Below are 25,418 nucleotides of genomic sequence, written 5' to 3'. Positions count from 1 at the left end.
ATAGAACTAATAAGGTTTCCAGATATAAGATTAACATACAAAATTCCAATGGAGATGACAAAATAAAATAAAGCTTTTTAAAAAATGAGCTAAATAAGGCTCAGGGACCTGCAGGACAAAGAATAAAAGAAATTAAAAAAAAAAAAAAGTCTATCACTTATTTTACCAGAGTCTGAGAAAAAAACAAAAAAGAATGCAGAGCTAAAAAAAATACTTGAAAAAATAATGGCTGAAACCTTTCCAAATGAGGCAAAAGAGGGGTGCCTGATGGCAGATTAAGCATCTGTCCTTGGCTTAAGTCATGATCTCAAGGTTTGTGAGTTCCGCCCCACATAGGGCCCTGTGCTGACAGCATGCAGCCTGGTTCAGATTCTCTGCCTCCCTCTCTCTCTGCCCCTCCCTTGCTCGTGCTCCATCTCTCTGTCTCTCTCTCTCTCTTAAAAATAAATATTAAAAAAAATTTTTTTAAATGAGGCAAAAGACATAAACCTATTAATTCAAGAAAAACAGTTAAAAACCTAAAGAAACACATCATAATAAAACTTCTGAAAATGAAAGGCAAAGAAAAATCTTCAAAGCATCGGAGAGACATATAGTAGAACAAAGATTCAAAGGACAAAGGATTTTTTTTTTTAGGATTGAAGATGAAATAAAGACAACTGAGATGAAGAGAAGCTAAGGTAATTTCTTGCCAGCAGACCTATACTCAAACGATGGCTAAAGGAAGTTATTCAGACAGGAAGGATATGGTAACAAAAGGAAACTCAGAACAACAGGAACAAAGAAAAGGCAACAGAAACTATTCTTTCCTTGAGTTTTAAATATTCTTTTTTAATGTTTATTTATTTTGAGAGAGAGAAGGAGAGAGTGCTAGTGGGGGAGGGGCAGAGACAGAGAGGAAGACAGAATCCCAGGCAGGCTTCCTACTGTCAGTGGGGAGCCCAACACAGGGGCTTGATATCAGGAACCATGAGATCATGACCTGAGCCAAAATCAAGACTAGGATGCTCATGATCTCGCAGTTCATGGGTTCAAGCCCTGCATCAGGCCCTGTGCTGACAGCGTGGGGCCTGGAGCCTACTTCAGATTCCGTTTCCATCTTTATGCCCCTCCCCTGCTCACTCTCTGTCTCTCTCCCTCTCTCTCTCTCTCTCTCTCTCAAATATAAAATAAAAAAAAAAAAAAAAATTTAAAAAATGACTATACCATAAAGGGGAGAGGGTAAAGTAAACTTTGGGGGTAGCAAGATTACCTATATTCCACTTACATGATAAAATGTTCATGCTAACGGACTGTGATAAACTATACACATACACTATAATCTTTACAACCACTAAAAAAAAAAAAATTAAAAACCATTATAGATAAATCAAGTGGAATATCAACAAATTGAAAGTATTTTCTCTGACCATAATGGAATCAACTAGATACCAAGAAGAGAAACTAGCAGGAAAAATTTCCTAACAGTTGGAAATTAAACACCACTCTTCTAAAGAATTCCTAGATTAAAGAAGTATCAACGAGAGTAGAATAATACAATGACCTGAATGAAAATAAAAACAAAACTTACTAAAAGCTAAAGCAGTGCTTGTAGGCAATCTATAGCAATAAATGCTCATATTAAAAAAGAAAGTCTCTTGGGGCACCTGGGTGGCTCAGTCACTGGCTCAGTCAGTTGAGCATCGGACCCTTGATTTCAGCTCAGGTCATGATCTCACAGTTCGGTTTGTGAAATGGAGCCCTGTCTTGGGCTCTGCTCTGACAGCAAGGAGCCTGCTTTGAATTCTCTCTCTCCCAATCTCTCTCTCTCTGCTCCTCCCCACCTCATGTTCTCATTCTCAAAATAAATAAATAAACTTAAGAAAAAAAGTCTCAAACCAACACTCTACATTTCTATCTGACAAAACTAGAGAAAGATCAAAAAGAACCTAAAACAAGCAAATAAATAAAAATAGGAGCAGAAATCAGTAAAATTGACAACAGGGAAACAAATGATATAATCATTACTGAAGAGTTTCAGGTTTTTGGGTTTTTTAGGGGGGTAAAAAAAAACTGGCCCAAATGTCCTCGTTGACAAAGTCTATGAAATATTTAAAGAATACACCATTTCTAGTCTCTTCCTAGCACATTTTATGAGACCAGCACTGCTCTGATATCAAAAGCAAAGGCAATATTAAAAACATAAAACACAGACCAATAGTCCTCATGAATATAGACTCAAAATTCTCAACAAAATATTAGTAAATCAAATCCAGGAATACAGAAAAATAAAAATACATCATATCAAGTTGGGTTTATTCCAAAGATATGAAGCTGGTTCACTATCCGAAAATCAATCAATATGATTAATAGTCGAAAAGAAGAAAAACGTATGAATCACGTCAATTGAAGCAGAAAAAAACATTTAATAAATTCAATACCATTCATTAAAAACAAACAAAACTTTCAATAAACTAGGAACAGAAAGGAACCTAATAGAGTGCCTACAAAAACCCTATAACTAACATCACACTTAATGGTAAAACACTGAATGCTTTCCTTATAGGAACAGGAATACAGAACAAAAGTGCATAGAACTATATACACACATTGCATATATAGATAAAAACTGGTGAAAATTGAAAAGGTATATAGTCCAGTTAATAGTATTGTACCGGCTTCAATTTCCTGCTTTTTATATTATACTACCATTATACAAGAGGCATTGTGGGAAGTAGCATGAAGGGCATGTAGGACTCTATATAGTATTTTTTTTGTAACTTCCTGTGAGTCTGTAATTGTTTCAAAATAAAAAGTTAAAGGAAAAAACTTCTATAAGAAACTACAGAAGAAAATCTTCATGACCCAGAGTTAATCAAAGAGTTATATATGACACAAACTCATGATTCAGAAAAGAGAAAAAGAATAAATTCTACTTCATCCAAATTAAAAACTTTCACTCCACAAACACTGCTTTTAGAAAGATAAAAACAAGCCACATAAGGGAAAAATTATTTGCAAATCTCATATCTAAAAAAGGACCTGTATTCAAAATATATAAAGATTTCTGTAAACTCCAACAGTAAGAAAACAATCCATTTAGAAATGGGCAAAAGACTTGAACCACCACTGGATAGGAGATATAAGTATGGCAAATAAGCATATGAAGAGATGCTCAACATCATTAGTCATTATGGAAATCCAAATTAAGGTTACAAAAGTTATCATTAAAGACCTATTAAGATGGCTAAAATAATAATAATAATAATAATAATAATAATACCACCAAGTGCTAACAAGGATGCAGAGTAACCAGATCTCTCATACATTGCTGTGGGAACATTAAATTGCACAGCCATTCTGAAAGTAATCAGGTAGTTTCTTATAAAGTTAAACATGTATTTACCATATGACCCAACACACCCCTCAGGATTTAGCCCAGAGAAATGAAAAGATGTTCACACAAAAACCTGTATACACATGTTCACTGAGGCTTTACTTGTAACAGCCAAAACTTGGAATTAACCCAAAAGTCCTTCAATGGGTGAATGAATACCAGTTCATCAACATAATGGAATATTACTCAGCAATAAAACAAAGAACTACTAACATACAACAGCAGCAGCAATTTGAATGGATCCCAAGGGTATTATGTTGAATGAAAAAAAGACCACCTCAAAGGGCTACGTATTACATGATTCCACTTAAATTGACAAATTAGAGTGATGGAAAACAGATCATTGGTTGCCAGGAACGAGTGTTGGAGGCAGTATGACTATTAGAAGGAAACATGAGGGGTTTCCTTTGTGGTGACAGAACAGTTCTGTATGCTGATTGCGATCATGGTTGCTTTCGTCTTCATATGTAATAAAATGTCATAGAACTACACACACACAACATGTAAAATTTGGTGTAGTTCAACTAAGCTATGTACCTGAGTTAGCATACTAATGTCAATTCCTGGGTTTCTTAGGCACAATTAATTATAGCTGTGTGTCCCAACTTTTTCATTCTAAGAGCCCTTTTTAGACCTTTCTTATCGCTAATGCTCCCCATGAAATGTTAATACCACAGGAACACTGCATGCATAACAGTACATTAAAACAACAAGATTATTTTCTCCCTCCAATACCAATTTTTGCTCTTCTGAAGGCAGTATCATACTCAGTGAAGACCTGTACTATGGTTATGAGAGAAAATAGCATTAGGAAAAGCTGGAGAAGAACTACATGAAAAATGTCATCTTTCACAGCTTGATAAATTATTTCAGAATAAAATAATGTTATTTTTTAAATTTTCTTTTTACATTTATTTTTGAGAGACAGAGTGAGACAGAGTACAAGCAGGGGAGGGGCAGAGAGAGAAGGAGACACAGAATCCCAAGCAGGCTCCAGGCTCTGAGCTGTCAACACAGAGCCCGATGTGGGTCTCAAACCCACCAACAGTGAGATTATGCCCTGAGCCCAAGTTGGATGCTCAACTGACTGAAGCACCCAGGCACCCCTAAAGTTATAATTTTTAAAAAAGCTTAAAAACGTATAAGACAAAAGGAGTGAGAATAACCAAAACAATATTAAAACAGAAGAACAAATTTGGATGACTTCCACTCCCTGATTTCAAGTCTTACTACAAAACTAGGGCAATCAAAGTGGTGTAGTACTGGAGAGAATTTGGATAAACAAATAGATTAATGTAATAGAGTCCAGAAATGCTTCCACATTTATACAGTCACTTTATTTTGACAAATTCACCAAGGCTACTTAATGAAAAAATAAAAGCATTTTCAACAAATGGTGATAAAGACACCTAGATAAACATTGAGGGGAGAGGATCAGTCTGAACCATCTGACCTCCTACTTTACAATACCCAAAAAAGTTAATTTGCCACAGGTCACAAACCTAAATATAAAAACTAAAACTATTAAGCCAACCAAACAAACAAACAAAAACTCAAAAACAAAAAACTTCAACTCCTCGGAGTAGACAAAAATATTTTAAAGACACAAAGGGAAAAAGGATAAATTTGATTTCATCAAATATAAAATCTGCTGTTCATCAAAAAAAAACACCGTGAAGAAAATTAAAAGACAAGCCACAAACCAGAAGAAAATGTTCACAGTATATAGACAGAGACACAGATCTATAGAGAGAGATTTGACAAGGACTTGAATTTAGCATATATAAATAACTCCTACATATCAATTACAAAAATACAAACCACCCAGTACAAAAGGGACAAAAGGTTTGAATGGACTCTTTGAAAACAATATAGACAAACTGTAAATAAGTAAATGAACAGGTGTTTGTTTAAAATCATTAGTCATGGAGAAAATACAAATGAACCCCATGATACTATTTCATACCCACGAGGATGACTAAAATTTAAAATACAACACCAAATATTAGAATGTGGAGCTACTGGAACTTTCATATATTACTGGTAAGAGTGTGAAAAGATAAATTCTTTGGAAAACTGCTTAAGTTATAGTGAAATATACACCTAACCTACTTTCCTACTTTCCACTCTTAGGTATTCATTCACCCAACCCAAATGACAACATGTTTCCAGAAAATGACTTGTGCAAGTCTGTTTATGGAAGCATTCCTAATAGCCCCAAATTGGAAACAACCTAAATGCCCAATTGAATATTATTTAGCAATGCAAAAGAATTAACTACTGATATACTCAATGTGGGTGAATCTCAAAAACTCTGTTGAGAACAAGAAGCCAGGTACAAAAGTACCTACCACATGATTCAAGAACATGAAAAAAAATCTATGGTGATAAACAAAACACTGGTTATCTATGGGAGTGAGAAGGATATTCTTTTGCGGATGTCCTGATTGGGTTGTATACATTTAACAAAACTCACAATCTATAAATTTCACTGTACATTTTACCTCAATTTAGAATAGATTAGCTGTAAAACATTTTTAAAAATCTGTTCTCATGATTTTAACACACAACTATCAGAAATTAAGTAGACAAAAAGTTTTATAATTCTCTCCTTAAAGACACTGTTGATCTTTTATTAGACTTACTTATACTGGTAAAGGTAACCTTTTCATAAGCAACATGTAATTATTTACTGCTATTATACAGGTTCACCTGAATTTTTTATATTGTTCTTACAACCCAACACAGTCTTACTTAACTCTCATTAGTTCTAATAAATTGTCAACTGTCTCTTCCAATTTCTATGTACACAATCACAGGGACAGCTCTGCAGCTCTTCTTTTCTGGCTCTGTCCTTTAGAAAAATGATAAGCAGAAATTAACAGCACATCTGTCTTGGATGTTCAAATTTTATTTAGAATTTTTATAGTCATCTTCATGTTGAGATTTGCCTATGATTTTCCTCTGTATTGCTCTGGTATCTCAGTTACATTACTTAAACAATAAACTAGGGACCTTTCCTTTCCTTCATTTTCTCTGGAACACCGTATAAAATAAAGACTATTATCAATTCGTTCGTTCTTTCTTTCTTTTGAGAGCAAGCAAGCACAAGCAGGGGATGGCAGAAAGAAAGGGAGAGAGTTCCAAGCAGGCTCCCTGCTGTCAGAGCAGAGTCCCACACAACGTGGGGCTCAATCTCATGACCCATGAGATCATGACCTGAGCCAAAGAAATCAAGAGCCAGAGGCTTAACCGACTGAGCCACCCAGGCACCCCATTATCAGTTTCTTTAAAGTCTGATAGAAACCACCTGTGACAGTTTTATGATTCCACTTGGCAAGGCTACAGTCTCCAGTTATTCAAACTAATCCAGGTATTGCTGTGAAGGTACTTTGCAGATGTGATTAAAGTCTATAATCAGTTGACTTTAAGCAAAGGAGATTATCCTAGATAATGTGGGTGGGCCTGATACAATCAGTTGAAAAGCCTTAAGAACAGAATTCCATCTGGGAACTACAGCTTCAGCTCAGAACCAAGAGTTCCAATGCTGTTCTGATAGCCTGGTCTGCCCTACGCGTTTCAGACTTGCCCAACTAGCCCCCCCAGTTACATGAGCCAGTATCTGGCCATATACATATGTATGTGTGTATGTGTGTATGCGTGTATGTGAACATACACACAATAGCCCTATGGTCTCTGGTGGTACACCAGCTATTAGGGCCTAGGTCTTGGAGTATGTGGGAGAGAGACAGAACAAAGAGAGCTTTAACTACTGATTCCATTTTCTAAGAGCTTTTTATTTATTTTTAAGTCAGTTGCAGTTTTAATAAATTTCTATTTCTCAAGGAAACTATCCATTTCATCTAAATACTCAAAATAATGATAGGAAGATATTCACATGATATTTTCCCTCTTTACCATACCTATACTTGTTTCCCAGTTTTCACTGCTTACGCCAGAGATCAACAAACTATTTCTAGTTAAGGACCAGACCGTGAATACTTCAAGCTTTGCAGGCTACAGACCATCTTTACCACGTATGTTCCTTTTTTTTAATGACCCTTTGAAAATGTTACTAACCACTCACAGTTTACAGGCCTTACCACATTTTGCCCAGATCATACTTTGCTGAAATCTGGCCTAACTATTTAAGCCTTCTCTTTCTCCTTAGCTTTGCCAGAGCTACTGTTTAAGATGAGAAAAAGAACAGTGAGCTTATAAAAGGCACTGTAAGTATGGATGGAGCGAAAAAGGACAGTTTCGAGGGAGATCCTACAAGATGCCCAGGGCTTATAGGGACTAAATAAAGAGGATTCAAAGAAGGTTCCCAGTTTTCTGGCTCCTGGTGAAATGGCTGTGACCACTCACTGACACAGGGAACACAAAAGGAAACACCAGGGGGGAGAGGAATTCAGCTGTGGACATGGTGAATTTCAGATGCCTGTGAGACATCCTGCGGAGTGGAAAGCTGATCTCTCCTTGAAGGGAAATAATAAAACTGGGGGCTATCTCCACATACTTCTTTTCTCCTGGTCTGTAGCATACATCATATGAGGCATCAGTGATTAACACGATAACTACTGAATGGAGTAGAAGAAATACTGTGATATACTGACCTATTTTATAAAATCAATTTTGAAATGTTACCTCTTCCTTTTGCTTACATAGCTTTAATCTATACAACTTATTAAAAATGTGTCTTAATGAATCTACTTTTCGCTCTGTAAATTTTGCAGTGGTCTTAGATAACAAAAGCACCAATTTTTTAATCGCTTCCTTAAATACAGACACAGCTGTGTAATATTAAACCATTTTTCCATAAGAAATTATAATAGAAATTTACCTATATAATGAATTCTAGGTTATAATTCCTATTTAAACACGGTTTTTAAATGGCTTGCAAAAACTTCTCCTGATTCCTCTCAAAAACTTCTCTCATTCCTCTAAAACCTCCTAGGGCAAAAAAACAATTCTAGAATCACAGGAGAACTGATTTAGATTTTCCAAACTCCTGGTGTTAAATCAGAAATAACAGGCTGAAAAATCTATAAATTCTGCTAAAGATTTTCCCACTTGGTAGCATATCAACCACTGAGTATATTAATTATGGTTTTATACGTATTACAAAGCTATCTTCAACACCACAAACACTGTAAAGATGGTACTTTTTATTCATAAAATTACAGAGCGATTCTCTCAAAGTCAGTGTGATGCATATATATTATACATTTGTATAAGAGTCTGAAAAAAAAAATCAAATTTTGAGAGTTTGCTACTATAGATAGTCATATGAATTTATACTGAGATAAAGAATCAGGATAATACCACCAGGGAAAATTTCCAAAGCTCTAACTTCTCAACATTCTATCATCACCTGAAAGTCAATTTTCACCTTTTTCACTGGCTGAATTTGTTAGCTCAGATTTTGCTCTGGGGCTCACGTGTTCTTGCAGTATGGCAGTAGTAGATTAGAAGTCTACTGACAACAACACTTGCTATGCATCCACAAAGATAACAGTGAGGCAAATCAGAATATTACAGAATCTTTGACTGGAAAGAAGTGACACCTGAAGGGCAAGGTATGCCTTTTCAATAGTGAAAATGTTCTAATTTAACTAATTTGATTCTTGTTTAGATAATGCCACTTTTTTTTTTCTAACTTTCCAGTTCTATTTATTTGCTCCTGAAGACCTTTCCACACTACTGTTACTCTGGAGGAAAAACAAGAAAAATGCTTGCAGTAAATAAGCAAGAGTTCTCATTACCAACAGTTTCTATCTTTAGATTCCTCTTCTTTACTAGCTACCAAGAGCTTCAAATCCAAGTGCCCCAGGGCAGATACTAACATGAACACTACACAAAGACCAGAGTTCTCAACTGCTACATTTCCAAGAAGTGCTTCGCACCAGGAAGACCGGCGGACTCCAGTTCTCGACAGCCCAAAAATAGGGATCGGATTTCCATGGTCTTGCCCGTTTGTTGGTTCCTTCTTGCTATAATAAAATGAGGAAGGGGGGTGAGGGGCAGAGGTACTCAGGGAAAATTAAGACAGCCAAGATCAGTGTTCCTTTCACATTCTTTCCTCCAAGCCAAACGTGATCGGACAAAACGAAACCGGAAAAGGAAGTCGTGATGGGAGAGACTTCCTTCCCCACAATATTCCCGCCTGCCTCCGGCTATGAAACCTCCAGGTGAGGGTGATCAATGCCCTGCAGCCTACTTAACAGCCCTCCCAGGTGAAGTGCTCTATTCCAGTTTGCAGATAAAGGAGTGGAGACTCCCAGAGGTGAAACGGCCCAAGTGTGATAAATTGGCAATGCCAAGATCACATAGCCCAGGTCCCGAATTCCCTTCCGCCACGCACCACACACATGGGGTGATGGCCTTTTTAAGGGGATTCCAACAAACAAGGTTGTCTGAGTTTCTGAAGTTAAGGGTGAAACAACCCTTACACAGTAAGGGCGTTTCAGGAACTTCAGAAGCACAAGCAAAAATAAAAAATTCACTCTTTAGATTTTCTGATCAAAAAGTAAAGGTAAACGGAATGGTGATCCTCTGATTCCTACCATGTAGAAAATTATTTAAAAGAGAAAACACACACACACACACACACACACACACACACACGGAGCCATTTGTCAGTTGGCTGGAAAAAAAATGTCTTCAAAGAAAGTAAACATCATGTATTAGCTCAATCGGTAACAATCTAATGTCGTATAAGCTCACCCTTAAACAAAACATGGAAAGCACATCAACGAGAGAGATGTGCCTGTTTCTGTCTGGCTTCCGGGTCAAATACCACCTATCCCTCACAATAGTATGCTTCATTTGAACTACTTTGTCCTATCAGCTTTCACTGCTAATAACCACCTAGTTCACACTAGATGTGCCCACTTCCCAAAAGCACCTATTTCTTGGACCTCAGATTCTGCAGATTGCTAGGTGTGAAAACTTCCTCTTCCACCCACATTACTTTAACCCATGACGAGGCCAAAAGGGGACAACCAATTAAAAGTATACCAAAGCAGAAAATCAACTTATGCAGGAAGACATGCCAATTTTAGCAGCATGCTGCAATGTCCACGGTGGCCATAATTTCGTGAATGAGAAGGTTTCACATTTACGGTAAAACTTCAAGACTATCTTTTCCTGATTTTCTAGTAGAAAATCAGCAGTGTTGTGGGAGACAGGAGTCGGTATTTGAGAAACGAAGAAATGTCAGGGTGCCTGTGCTTTCTCAGCAATTACACCTAACTGATTTTTCTGATGTACATCTAGAACATGGTAGACTATCCTCAAATTTATGACCACTCCTCAGTGCCTCTGGCCACTCTACTCCACCATTTCTTTTTCATCTTATAATACTTCATAACATTTCTACAAAAACAAAACAGAACAAAAACCCTGTGCCACTTTGTAACAGAGTGGGGGGATTAGTTTTACATCCACAGGTTATTCACTTACTTCAAAGATTCAAATTTTGCTCATGCCACTCATACTTCTTGGCATGGCCTTCAGAGCCAGTGTGCGTTAACGGGAAAACGAGTCCCACAATACAACTTCTTTTGGGGAGGAGCATTTCCCAGGATGATTTCCTCTGGCTAACAACCTTGGCTGAAATACCAGGTCTCTTCTAAACAATAAATTTCCCCTAAATGAGGATGCTGAGATGAACGGACTGTACAGGCTGAAGGCAAACCCTAAAGGAGTCTCAAAAATATTCTGAAAAATGGCAATAATCCTAGGAAAAGGATGAACGCTTCCAAGGTAAGATCTGCTCCCACTCCTCTTGCGGCTATCCCACAAGGTTCTACCTTTAATTTTTTTTTTTCAACGTTTTTATTTATTTTTTTGGGGACAGAGAGAGACAGAGCATGAACGGGGGAGGGGCAGAGAGAGGGAGACACAGAATCAGTAGCAGGCTCCAGGCTCTGAGCCGTCAGCCCAGAGCCCGACACGGGCTCGAACTCACGGACCGCGAGATCGTGACCTGGCTGAAGTCGGACGCTTAACCGACTGCGCCACCCAGGCGCCCCAACAAGGTTCTACCTTTAAAGATGCCATTGTTCATGCCATGTTCCCAGTGCTTATTTCCATATCCAAATCTACTCTGCCCACCTTTTCAAGCAGCTACCGGCAATTTCCAAGTCTTAGCAGCCATCACAATTTCAACTTAAAATTTCAACAATTTAAATCTTCATTCTGCCATCCTGATGGTTACATTATCCTCCTTGCCTAAAAAAAAAAAGCAGCTTATGTGTATAGGGTGCCCAGAAGAGGCACAATAAATATTTGCAGAAGGAAGGAAGGAGCAGTAGGAGTTGTTTTACAAACATCACCACAGGCAGGAGAAGGTACTTCTGAGCAGAGGCTCAGAAAGCTCAAAGCCATCTTGAAACATTACGCAGCAAATCAAACTCCAGCTCAGTCTTCTGCCTTTATTTTCCATCTTCTACCTCTTATTTTCTTACCAAGGTCTTCTGATTTAAAACCAAACTCAATACTTACTCCCTCCCAAAGTTCTGCCTGACCCCAGCACCTGAAAGTGCTCTCTCCTTCCGTAAGCCCAAGATTTTGTGTGCACCAATGCTCTGGCTCTCATCACATCCGGATTTAACATAAACGTCACACCACCTGTGCAACCTTCTTCTCCCGACAGATTGGTGCTTGCCATGGACTGAATTCTGTCCCACTTTCCCCACCCCAATCATACTGAAGCTCTAAACCCTAATGTGACTGTATTTCAAGAGGCAATTAAGTGTCAAAAGAGATCATATGCGCAAGGCCCTAATCCAACAGGTGGCCTTGTAGGAAGAAGAACCAGCAAGCAAATCGGCCAGCACCTTGAGCTCGGACTTCCCGGCCTCCGGAACTGTGTTAAAATAAATTTCTGTTGTTTAAGTCGCTCAGTCTGTGCTATGTATGCTGTTATACTAGGCCGAACAGATTTAAGACAGATTTTGGTACCAGAAGTTCTCAATTTTAGCTGCATGTAACAAACTACCTGAGAGTGCTTTAAAAATTCTGATGCCTGGGTACCACCCAGACCAGTTAAATCAGAAATGCTGGGATAAACCCAGGCATTGGTATTTTTAAAAGCTCCACAAATGATTCCATATGTAGCTAGAGCAAGAAAGGTGCATGAAACTTAAATTTGATGGGGTTCAAGACCATGTCTAACTCATCTCTATAATTCCCTCTAATGGCTGGCACATGGTAAATATGCAAACTGTTTAAAAAATGACACGATTATGAGAGTTTCAATATCTGATAATTAATATTCATTCTGTTAACAAATATTTATTAGGCACCTACTAGGCATCAGTCACCATGCTAGGGGCTGTATACACAGAGATGAGTAAAACAGGCTAGGTTCCTCATGCTGCAGCCAACATAAACATTCGAAACTCTACATTTCAACATGCTTAATTAACATATCCTTTGATCCGTAAAAAAACTCTAAGTTTCTCAGCAAAAACACAATGCAGGATATTAAATACCATGTTCTTAAATTGTTTTTCCGGCAATCTCTTTACTTAAAAAATATTAAAATAAGAACAGGTGAACATAAGGGAAGGGAAGGAAAAGTAAAATAAGATAAATAGTGGGAGGCAAACCATAAGAGACTCTCAACTACAGAGAACAAACAGAGCTACTGGAGGGGAGGTGGGTGAGAGGTGGGCTAGATGGGGGCTGGGCATTAAGGAAGGCACTTGGGGTGAGCACTGGGTGTTGGGTGTAAGTGATGAATCGCTACATTCTACTCCTGAAACCAATACTATCCTATGTGTAGTACTGAATGTAAATAAAATCTTGGAAATATAAATAAAAATGCTAAAATATAATCAGGGCTGGTGGGGGGAGAAGGTTAATTTGGGAATCAATGTTCTTATTTGGCACGGATTGATCCACTTATATCAAGCAGAAGGTAATATTTCTTGCATTTTTTTGACGTCCATAAACTTAGAGGATTCTACAATAAGGATACTAATCCAGTCACTGATAACATAAACTTGGAAGTTATTCTCCTGTGGTGAAAGAACCCCTTGAGACCAACTGCCAAGTATTTACAATCATACAGGTTTGAGGCTTAAGAAGCTTTAGCAGTTATCTGAGAAACCCTTCTCTCCTTACCCCAGCATCCTCAAACCTGAGATTATGCCACTCAGAATAGGGCCTGAGGTTAATGACAAAGTCTAAAACAAGAAGGCATCCTTACTCATTCCCAAATTCAACTGGGTGCTTCTCCCAGGATTGGTGGGCAATCTCTCGCTGTCTAGATGTAATTAACTAGTTTATCTTTTCTAATCATCTAGTCTCCAGTAAACCTAAAGATGTGAAATCATATGAAAAACATTTACTGTTTACTACAGTTAAATACTTTCATTCTCCACCTGACATTTTTCTTCATCTCTCAAATTATTTGATACATACAGACAAATCATACCTGTAGGTTTCACTTTACTTCTCAAGGAAAAACCTCTGGATCTAGAATGGAAACTCTATACCCAGATTATCTGATAGTTTGGTAGTTTTTAGAAATTTCAAATATTTTTAAAATTGTTTCTTGAAAGACTGTGGAATCATGCAAATGATTCTACAATAAGGTGTGAGGGCGCCTGGGTGGCTCAGTTGGTTAAGCGGCCAACTCTTGATTTTGGCTCAGGTCATGATCTCAGAGTTCCTAAGTTCCAGCCTCACATCGAGTTCCACACTGACTGTGCAGAGCCTGTCTGGGATTCTCCTCCTCCTCCTCTTTCTGTCCCTCCCCCATTCCTGCGTGCTCATGCACTTTCTCTCCCTCTCAAAGTAAGTACAACTTACAACAATTTTGTTTAATAAATAAAGTGACGTGTGAAAAATGAACAAGAACTAGACAGATTTGGGGATGTAAGAGAGGGAAAATTCTAAGAAGAAGGAACAGCATGTCAAATGGCCTGGAGGGAAAAACACAAAGCACAGTTTGGCGTATGTTAGGTATAGCTTAGGCCAATGTCATTACCACAACCCCATGATACTTCACACCTGGACTCAGAGCACACACTTGTGTGTATTTACATATTTGTGCAAGTACCCCTTCCTACCTGACCTACCACTATCTGAACTCTCACTACCTGAACAAAGGTTCCTAGTGGCTTCAGATAAATGATTTTTAGGACAGAGAATGTTGAAACCTTCACACCTGCAACCTTCTCAGGACGGCCCTCGGGCATGGCAGCTTTCCTTCCTGTGGCCCCTCTCCCAGTCTCCTGCCATGGGCAAGGACTGCCACATGGCACAAAAGCCCAGCACCCTGGCCTCCAAAGTGGGACAGGCCCTGCGCTTTGTGGTGCACCAGAACTGATCAGGTTGCGACAGGCCTTCCCTGAAACCACATCCTTGCTGAGCTTCCTCCCCTTCCCTGTCCTGTTCCCTTGGTCCCTTAAGGGTTTTTTTCTAACAGCACTCCATTAACAAATCATTTGCATGTAAAACATCTAATGGTACCCAGACCTTGTTCTCTGATGTCATGACCAAACAAAGGAACCAGGGTTTGTCAAAGAAATGACTAATTCTATGGATGGGCCAGAATAGGTAAGAGATGAACCAGAAATACTTTGTGTGAGAAAAAGAGAAAATGCTCAAAAACAGGATGGGAACATATCACAAGGGCCCAGAAGCTAGTTTAAAGGAACTTTCTCACTGGCCCAATCTGGGAAAATGTAAGCACCACCATAATTACATACAGTAACAAATTATAAACCCCTGGAAAAATAGGAATTCATGAGTCCACACCTATAATGAATCTACAAATAAATGAACAAGAAACAAAGTGGTCTCTTGCAAAAGAGCAACAACCAACTGATCAAACAATGTGGAGAAAATGCTGGAGGCAGAAAATCACCATTCTGCAACCATTAAGGAAAGACTGAAACAAGCAAAAATCATCAATGGATACTATATCAAAAAGGACATTTCCATGAGGAATGGATATCTGCATAGTCTTAAATTAGATTGTACTCTCCACAAATTACTTATTAATTACAAGAGAGGAAAAACAATGGGACAAGCAATGGGACAAGCCCCGACTGATCAAACTTAGTATAATCTATGAGAGACAGAAAGATGTCATATACCTCCGGATGTGATACCACGAGAAAGACACGATACCACTTCTACAGTATTCTGCTGAGAACACATAACCTGGATCTAATGAAAAGTCAGGTGAACAAAAAATGAAAGCATGTTCTACTTGCCTAAAAATCTGGAGTATCTTCCCACTGTTCTCAGGATAAAATTCAAATTCCTTGAACTCGTTTACAAAACATTTCCTGATTCATGATGTACAACTCTCATCACAAGTATACTCTAGTTTAGAAATATACAGGATTTACAAGTGAGGGGAGCCTGGGTGGCTCAGTCGGTTAAGCATCTGACTCTTGGTTTTGGCTCAGGTCATGAGCTTGCAGTTTGGTGGGTTTGAGCCTGTGCCAGGCTCTGCACTGGCAGCACTGACCCTGCTTGAGATTCTCTCTCCCTCGCTCTCTGCCCCTCCCCCACTCAGGCTCTGTCTCTCTCAAAGTAAATAAACTAAAAAAAAAAAGAAATACATAAAATGTAGAAGTTAAATATATTTTTAGCTCTGAAATACCAACGTAATTTATGTCTAAGAGGATACTGTCCAGATACAGAAGCCATAATCAAATCAGAAATTTTCTAATCAACTACATAACCTTTTACGTATGAATCACAGTGTTCTCAGAAAAGATTCTTTAAATCTGTTTAGGTGTCTCACTTAAAAAGTAAGAATTTCCTAAAGCTAATCTACCTACATCCCCATAGGAACCACTAAAAGAACCCCTGCAATCCAAATACTCTAAGAGCTGCCCTGACGACATCCTCCCAAGATATACCTTCATATTCTACTCATGGAATATCATGAAATTCCTGACCCCACTTTCTACTCCCTGAGCCCTACAACTGTTCCATCTTCCTCCCCTTATTAGATTTCTGGAAATCACCAATAAAGCGCACACACACAATTAAGGAAACTTCTCTCTGCTGCTATCGCTCCATCATGCAAAAGTAGAGAATGAATCCACACTAACGGACAAAGGAAGGGAAACTACCTACCCCCTAAAAGAGGGAACAAGAAAAACAACAAAAAAAGAAAGGAAGCCCTTATAGTTATTAGAGAAAATAAGCAAAATTATTAGGCCCAGGTTTCTGGAGTTTGTGATCTGGGAATACAGTCATGTGGGAAAATGTATCTGGAATCTGGGAACAGCAAAGAAATAACTGGGTGTTCTTTAGTACAGCCCTAGACTTGACTTTCCATTACCAGGCCCTTTTAAAACTTGTTATGAGAGGAGGTTAATGTCTAGAATTTTGTTGAATAAAAACAGAAATAGTTTCTGACCGGTGGAAAAGATAAACCCAAAGATGACAGTGTATGGCCTGCCGTAAACTAACCACCATTACCAAGCCATCCAGGTACCATTCACGGCTAAAGAGGTAGGGATAATTTCCTCTGGAAATAGGAAGATCAGACTGATAAGAAAACAAAGCTAAAGACTAAGTCAATAAAGTGGAAGAGTTCAGAACAGCGATTTCTCCTCTACTCTGTTTGCATATTAGAACTGCCTATGGACTATTTTAAAATGTCAGAGGCTTAGCAAATTAAATCTGAACATCTGGGAGCACAACCCACACACTAGTAGTTTTTAAAAATTTAACCTCCTCAGCCACTTTTCTTGGGTGTTGTGGACCCCCTCCAGCTTTTTCTCTCTGCATTCAAATAGTAAGAGAAAATAATGAACCTAACAAAGTACGGCTGAGAGACTTACAAAGCGTGCCTTTATTTACAAAGCGTGCCTTTATTACCTCTACGTTAACAATAAGGAAAATAATATAAATAAAACTACATATAAGTATGTAGCCTGCATTTCACTGCTGGGTTCAGAGTTTCTTGAGAAAAGTGGACCCTACGAAGTTAAAGGCTGTTGCCAAATGAAGATCAAACCTGTATGAAGATTTTGAAAAATCTAACATAAACCAGTGAAGGCAACCGACAGAATGGGAGAAGATATTTGCAAATGACACATTTGATAAAGAGTTAGTATCCAAAATATATAAGGAACTGATACAACTCAACACCCAAAAAACAAATATTCCAATTTAAAAAAGGGACGAGGAACATTTTTCCAAAGAAGACATCCAGATGGCCAACAGACACATGAAAAGATGCCCAACATCATTCATCATCAGGGAAATGCAAATCAAAACTACAATGAGATACCACCTCATGCTGTCAGAATGGCTAAAATCAAAAACACAAGAAACCACAAGTGTTGGTGAAGACGCGGACAAAAAGGAACGCCGGGGAATGCAAACTAGTGTGGCCACTGTGGGAAGCAGTATGGAGTTTCCTCAAAAAGTTAAAAAGAGAACTACCCTATGATCCAACAATCCTATTGGGTAGTTAGCTAAAAAATTCAAAAACATTAATTCAAGGGATACATGCACCCCTGTGTTTACAGCAGCATTATTTACAACAGCCAAATTATGGAAACAGCCTAGTGCTCATCAATAGATGAGAGAATGAAGATGATGTGGGGTGTGTGTGTATATATATAAACATATGTATGTACACACACACACAGATATATAATATTCCCATGTGTGTGTATATATGATGTGTGAATCTTATTCAGCCATAAAAAAGAATGAAATCTTGCTCTTTGGAACAACAGGCATGGAGCCAGAAAGTATAATGCTAAGCGAAATATGTCCGTCAGGGAAAGACAAATACCATATGTTTTCACTCATATGTGGAATTTAAGACTAAAAAAACAAACAAATGAAAAAATAAAATTAAAAGAAAGAGACAAACCAAGAAACAGACTCTTAACTACAGAGAAACTGGTGGCTACCACAGTGGAGGGGGGTGGGGGGTGGGTGAAACAGGTGAAGGGGATTACAAGTACACCTATCACGGTGAGCACTGAGTGGTGCATAGAATTGTTGAATCACTATATTGTGCACCTGAAACTAACATACCACTATGTCAGCTATACTGTAATTCAAATTTAAAACTTAAAAAAATATTTTTAAAAATCTAACATAGGGGCACCTGAGCGGCTCAGTCAGTTAAGCGGCCAACTTCAGCTCAGGTCATGATCTCGCGGTGAGTTCGAGCCCCGCGTTGGGCTCTGTGTTGACAGCTCAGATCTGGAGCCTGCTTCACATTCTGGGTCTCCCCCTCTCTCTGCCTCTCCGTCTCTCTCTCTCAAAAATAAACAAACATAAAAAATTTTAAAACCTAACATAAATCAGTGGGAAAACAGACTTGGCTATATTCACCTCAACTGACCTAACTATCACCCTATCTACTCAGAAACACATCTCCTCAGTGTGGGCACATACCAGTGTATAAAAAGCAAGAGAAATAGCAAAATGTAAATCTATGCTTCAATCCAGGAACCAAACACAAATGAACTTAAACAAAAAGCTGGCTTCAATACATTTGTATTCTGGAATTTACACCGACAAGAATATTTCAAAACTTCCTACTTGCTGACTCCACTTTCTTGTTTCCCATTCCAATCTTGCTTCTATCTCTGCTTAACAAGTTTCCAATGATCATACTGTTAGCTTTGACCATAACCAGCCACCCAGTTGCTAAAGTAAAAAACCTGCTAATTATCCCTAATGCCTCCCTTTGCCTCACCACCTTTATTCAACGCAACAGCAGGTCCTGTCAATTAGTCCTCCAAAACATCTACTGAAGCTTTCTCTTTCCAGCTTTTCTAATCCCACTCCAGGCCAAGACACTAACATACCTAGCCTGGACCACTGCCACCATCTCTTAACCTGTCTCCCTGCTTCCACTCAGGACTCCTCCATACTGCATGCTACCACTGCAGCCAGAATAGTAAAGACATCATTTCTATTGTGCCACTGCCCTCATTTTTTTTTTAATTTAAAGTAATCTCTACACCCAACATGGGTCTCAAACTCACAATCCTGAGATCAAGCGTTGCACACTCCACTGACGGAGCAGGGGAGCCAGCCCTGTCACTGTGCTCTACAGAAGCCTCCAGAGGCTTCTGAGGGGTGCCTGGGTGGCTCAGTCAGTTGAGCCCCACGATGGGCTCCATGTTCACAGAGTAGAGCCTGCTTGGGATTCTCTCTCTCCCTCTGTCTCTCTGCCCCTCCCCCACTCAGGTGCACGCTCTCTTTCAAAATAAACAAACATTAAATGAATGAATGAATGCAAGCCTCCAAAGACTTTTCATAACATCAGGAAAAGTCCAAATGCTTTCTTATCAGGGCCTTCCGGGTCCTGCAGCATCTAGCTCCTGCCTACTTTCCCAACATCCTTCCTTATGAACCTCCTCCACGCTCTGGCCCTCATTCCAAACATTTTAAGCATTTGCTGCTTCTGACTGCCCAGCATACTCTTTCCCTACCTCTTCACATAACTGCCTCCTCTTGTCCTTCAGATTCCAATTCAAAGGACACTTCCTCATAGAGCTCTTCACTGCCTACTCTGAGGTGAGTCCTCTTTTCACCACCTACCACATGAGACTGCTTATTTTCTTCATGTTGATCATAATCTGGCAAAGTATATATGGGGGTTCAGGGGTGGGCTGTCTTCTTTCTTCTACCATTGTATGCTTGTGACATATAATGGGCACTCCCGTTTTTGTTTTCATCAGAGGCATGGTCTATAGCATGGACCCGGAAATGAAATTACCAGGGCTCTATTCCAGCTTGGGCTCTACCAGCAATTAGCAGTGTGGACGTGGGCACACCACAAGATTGAGTGGGTTAAGAGTAACTGGACAGTAAGAAAGTGGAAACAGCAAGTGAGACTTTTTTCTAAATTTCATGTATCTAAACTCAGAATATAGACATATGAAAGCCTTTGACCTCTCTGAGTCTGTTTCCTCATTTGTAGATTACTTTGAATGTCACTTTCAGCTCAGGTGCACTAGAATTGTAACAGGCGTCAATCTACTTTCCAACCTAATTTTTCTTACCCCTCATTTACACTCTGCAACTAAATATCACACAGTGATATTTTACCACCTACACATTTGTTCATTCTGCCGCCTCCTCTCCAAGTCCAACCACTGGAAATTATCTTTTAAAGGCTAGATCAATTATTAACGGCCTCATAAAGTCTGTTCCAATCACCTGGGCCAAAATTGGTGTGCTTGTGAAGTGTTCCAGAAATTTTTATGCTTTAAATTAGATTAGTCCCTAATCTCTCTCCGCCTCAGTTTTATAATCCATGAAATGGTCTACAATATCACATACTATTGCTGGATAATTGAGAATACCTAGCTTGATAATAAAGCGTTCAAAAAATGTATTATTTGTTGGCTACAGATATTTTCCGCTCTTCTTGAGAGCCACCAAATGAGTTTTCCATTTCTGAATCTCCAAACGTTTGAAGCCATTACTCCTCCCAACGCCTTATGAATAGTTTTCCTATTCATAAAACGAAGGGCGTGGACTAGACCAATCACCACCCCTTCAAAAACGAAGTCCTCTATACTTACATGAATAGCCTACAAAGATACCGTACGTGAGCTTCTGTAACACAAACAGCTTAAAGCAAAGGCAGTGCAGGTGAGCTTCTTTAAGGACGGGAATTCGAGGGAAACTACTGCCTCATATAGAAGTGGGCTGGAAGCACTAACTGATCGAGACCCTGGGGATCCTTTCTAAAGAAACTGACCCCTGCCACAATGATGGGTCCTTTGGATTGTTGTTTTTAAGTTATCGTACAGATACTTAAAGGAGTCAGTACCTCCCCCCACCCCCCAGAGGGACGAAAAAGAGGAGACCAGCCGCGTTAAGAAGGAAATGTTTGTAAGACACAAATGGACGACCGCTTGGACAACAAACCCAATGCCTTTCACCTAACCCTAACCCCAAGGAGCGAGCCGATGACCCAAGACTGCAGGGAAGACGCTGGGGCCGCCAGAAACCCTAAAGCGGCCAGGCGGGCGGGCGTGAGCAGCCGTCTGCGGAAGCGGTGCAACCTCAGCGCTCGGCACCTTTCCCAGAACAGCCCCCAGCCGCAGGACCAGTTAGGGACCCGGGCCCGGACTCCTCAGCAACCCCCGCGTCCCGCCCCCGTACCTGCGGGGTCGAGCGCCATCTCGGCTGGAGGAGAGGAAAGCAGCCCGCGGCCGCTCCCGGGCAGGGGGAGGGAAGGGGAGGAGCCTGGGCAGGGAGGCACGTGCGGCCGCCCGGAGCTTCCCCGAGGTGGAGGAAGCCACGGAGGAGGAGCGCAGTGCCCTTCGCGGAGCCCGGCAGGCAGGCCCCTTTCCTTCCTTCTAATTTCCCGAGTCGCTACTTCCGCTGCGCATTGCGCCTGCGCCTTTCTGGCCCCACCCCGAAGCCTGGAACGGACTTTGCCCAGGGAATGACTGGGAAGGGGGCGTGGCCTTGTGTGCCTTGGGGGCGGGCTGTCTCAGAGGCTCGGGGCCTCGCTTGGGGCGGAGCGCTAGCGCCCGCTTGCAGACCCGGGTCTGCGGAGACCCGAGCCAAAGCTGCTGGCCTTTGGGACTGCGCCTCCCGTGGCGACTAAGTTCACGGCCAAACCCTTCCCTCCGCTCCCATCTTCGGAAGACGGAATGAATCACCCTGTTTATTTTATCTTCGTTAACGTTCGTTCATTCATAAATTTCTATTTCATGCCTGCCAGGTTCCAGCCACGGTTCTGAATACGAGGGGTAAATACCTAAATAAAAATAAGGGCCCTATTCTCGAGAAGAATCGTGTTGGCAGGGGAGTCAAATACAAGCAACACGCTGTTAAACGTCATAAACGCCACACGTGCAAGATATGAACAGCTTGTTCTATAGAGGTGGTATAGTTCGTACAGTATCATTATTTGTCCCACAAATCAGCAGGCTGTGGCTTCCCTGGAGGGGAAAATAAAAAAATGGGCGCTAGGACATATTGTCCTTAGGGCGTACAGCCTGATTTGGGTGATGTTACAAATCCCGATTCTGCCAGTTAAAGCCGTATGTTTTTCAGAAAAATGAAGGAAGGTGACAGCTATACTCCAGAAGAGCCCCAACTGCCCTCTTCTCGATAAAAGAAAATTTCTGGTGGCGGTTATGCTCATTTCCGCTCACCAACCGGCCTTCAGAAATGCTTCCTTGTCACATCCATGGTCAGCTAGTTCGAGCCTCCAAAGGGTGAGGTGCGGCCGGGGACAGATGGGACAGATGTTAGAAAAACAAGGAGCAGCTGCTTCTTCCCTGGGAGGGATTTAAAGCTTTCAAAATGATCCCCTCCCCACCTACCTGCAGTCCCTCCTCCCCTGCTGCTGCTTCAGCCTGGTCAGTTGGCAGAAAAAGCAGCCACAGTCGAGCCGGGTTGGGAAAGTGGGTCTCTGCCCAGCAGGTCTTCCGTTTAAGGGCCTATTTGGGCATAACGGCCCTTATTACAGCTGTAGGTTGAGGTGCCAAGGTGAAGAATTAATGTTTCACTCAGCCAGGCAGGAAAGCAGGTCTGTTTTCTTGTGTGTTTTATACATGGGTTTTGAAACATACCAAATTCATTCTGATGCCCCTTTTCTTTTTCTGGAGATGGAAGATTTAGTTTAGAAAATAAATCTTTTTAAGGAGATGAGGTGGGGTATAAAGACACAAGCCAGACATTCACACTTGGGTAATTACACTAAATTTTCCTATATATGCAAAAGGATGTCAGGGAGAGCTTTAGTCAGAGACCTAAGTACCTCTACCGGAATCCTGCATCACCACCTAGTAGCTCTGTGACTTGAATGAATTCCAGCGTTTCTTTGGACTTTAGTTTCTAATTTGTAAAGACGTTGTGAGGAATAAATGTGTTATCATTTAACACTGTTTCAGTCGCTGAAAACCCACTTGATGGCCTTTGCCATAACTGAGTATTGCTTGAAGCTTTATCATTTAATATTTTTATTTAAAGTAACTCACTGAAAAAACAAACTCAGCCGGGCACTATCTACTTCAGCTTTATCCTATGCAATAATATCTGTAAAATCATGGGTTTTGTGTGTCCCATAAAATGGACTGTTAGACCTCTCACACTATGAGAAGCACTAGCATCTCATTGCCTGGTACATAACAGCATGCCCCTCTCCTGTCTCATAGATCTCCTTGATCTATGAAATTAGATCATCGGGGGGCAAAGTCTCTATAAAGTACCTGGGAAAGATAACTCATGTATTAAAAACTAAATCATAGAACTGTAATTGGTAATTCAAAACAAATTTCCTAAGATAGCACATTATTTTAAAAAAAATTGTTTTTAATGTTTCTTTCTTTCTGAGAGGGAGAGAGAGAGACCAAGTAGAAGTGAGGGAGGAGCAGAGAGAGAGAGGGAGACACAGAATCTGAAGCAGGCTCCAGACTCCGAGTTGTCAGCACAGAGCCCAACGTGGGGCTCAAACTCACAAACTGCCAGATCGTGGCCTGAGCCGAAGTTGGACACTCAACTAACTGAGCCACCCAGGGACCCCTAAGATATGGATAGTTCTTTGAACAATAGCTGAAATAAGAACATAAAGGGGAGGAGAGCACACTGTTCTGGAAATGAGGAAATCTGTATCAGCCAAGCATGATCTCTAGGGCTCAGACAATATCTCGTACCTAATGGCCGCACAGTAGCTTTTCACAAAGGACTGAATGCCAGAGTGGCTAGGAAGGACTTGAAAGATGAAGTAGAAATTATGGTTGGCCTTGAAAGATGGCTAGCATGAGTCAGCAGAGAAGAATGTATGTCACACTAGGAGAAAAATAAGCAAAAATGTCTGAGATTTGAGGTGTTCTTGAGGGACAAATGAAGCATGGGAAAGACAGAAGGCAAGAAATAAAAACATACATGCAAAAGCAAAAGCATAGGGGTAGGAAGCCCAGGGCTGTGTGACAGTCATGTTGGAGGGCAATGTCTGACGCCATTCATTGAGGATTTGGGAAGCTAGGATACTTACGAATGCGACTGAAAATGTCAGAAGAGCCAGATGCTCAAAGCCTTAAACATTAGGCTGAGGCGTGTTTGAAACTGTAACCGGTCAGGGGCTGTTGAAGGTTAACAAGTAGAAAAATGACCTTTTGTCAAAGTGATGTGTTTTAAAGTCGATTTTGCACAGGATAGATACAAGTGGTGACGAGAGACGCAGGGGGTAAGCGGAACGGTAAGGAGCTTTTGTAATAGTTCAGGCAGGATCTGAAAAGAGCGTGAACTAGTCTATGTGGCTATGTAAAAGACAGAATGGATGTGAATGAATGTAACTGGGAAGGAAAAATCCATTCTTCATAATCGACCTGGAAGAATAGAACAAGGAGTCAAGAAGGACTGCTAGGCGATTCCGCTCCTTGGAAAATGTACACAGACAAATGAGAAAATCATGGCCATGCACCCATTCATGCCTCAGATGATCTGCTCGTGATCCTCATTACTGGGGAGCCAATACTGAGATGGAGAGACCAGTTAGGAGGAAACTTCAATGACGCGAGGGAATATTTGATCCATGGCAGAGCATGTGAAAGCAGAGAAGTGAGGGGCTTAGTATGTAGACTAGACATAAGCACACACACACACACACACACACACACACACACACACATACATATCTCTTAGTCTAACATCTAAGGAATTTGCAGGTACAAACAAATATCTTAATTGTTTATTGCCTCAATTCTAACTAGATCTAGCATAATTTTTGGCTCTATGTGGATACCTATTAGTTACAATAAAGGTTGAGATAACCCCTGCTTGCTTCCAACTCTGCCCCAAATCAGAATTAAAGGATTTCACCTATTGCTTTGTTCTGCCCTGTCTTTGAGCCAATGAGAATTACATTTGGAGGAATATTAGAAGCCCCATCCCTACTAGTACCTGAAGTTTGAAATGGCTAGCCAACTTCTTGGCTGGAAGACCACTATCTGAGGGTTCCTGGTGGCCTTGTCTGCTTACTGAGCTGCATGATTTAGCTCCCAGCCCCCAGGGCCTGTGCCTTCTCCTTTTTGAATAGGCACAGGTCCAGATT

The 25,418-nt window shown here is 40.4% G+C and overlaps 1 protein-coding gene across 1 annotated transcript in view; it reads right to left on the bottom strand.

The window, feature by feature from the left end:
• CMC1 (C-X9-C motif containing 1) overlaps positions 1–21,754 on the bottom strand; it is an 87,468-nt gene extending 65,714 nt beyond the window's left edge. The window contains exon 1 of the mRNA XM_015083773.3: positions 21,512–21,754. Coding sequence (XP_014939259.1) covers positions 21,512–21,530 — 19 coding nt within the window. The 5' untranslated portion in view covers positions 21,531–21,754. The remainder of the gene's footprint in view (positions 1–21,511) is intronic.
• Positions 21,755–25,418: the final 3,664 nt, after the last annotated feature.

The sequence above is a fragment of the Acinonyx jubatus genome, chromosome C2 (genome assembly GCF_027475565.1).
Source record: "Acinonyx jubatus isolate Ajub_Pintada_27869175 chromosome C2, VMU_Ajub_asm_v1.0, whole genome shotgun sequence".
Lineage (NCBI taxonomy): Eukaryota > Metazoa > Chordata > Mammalia > Carnivora > Felidae > Acinonyx > Acinonyx jubatus.
Note: the sequence above shows the minus strand (reverse complement) of the source record. Positions and strands in the feature narration are given on the sequence as shown.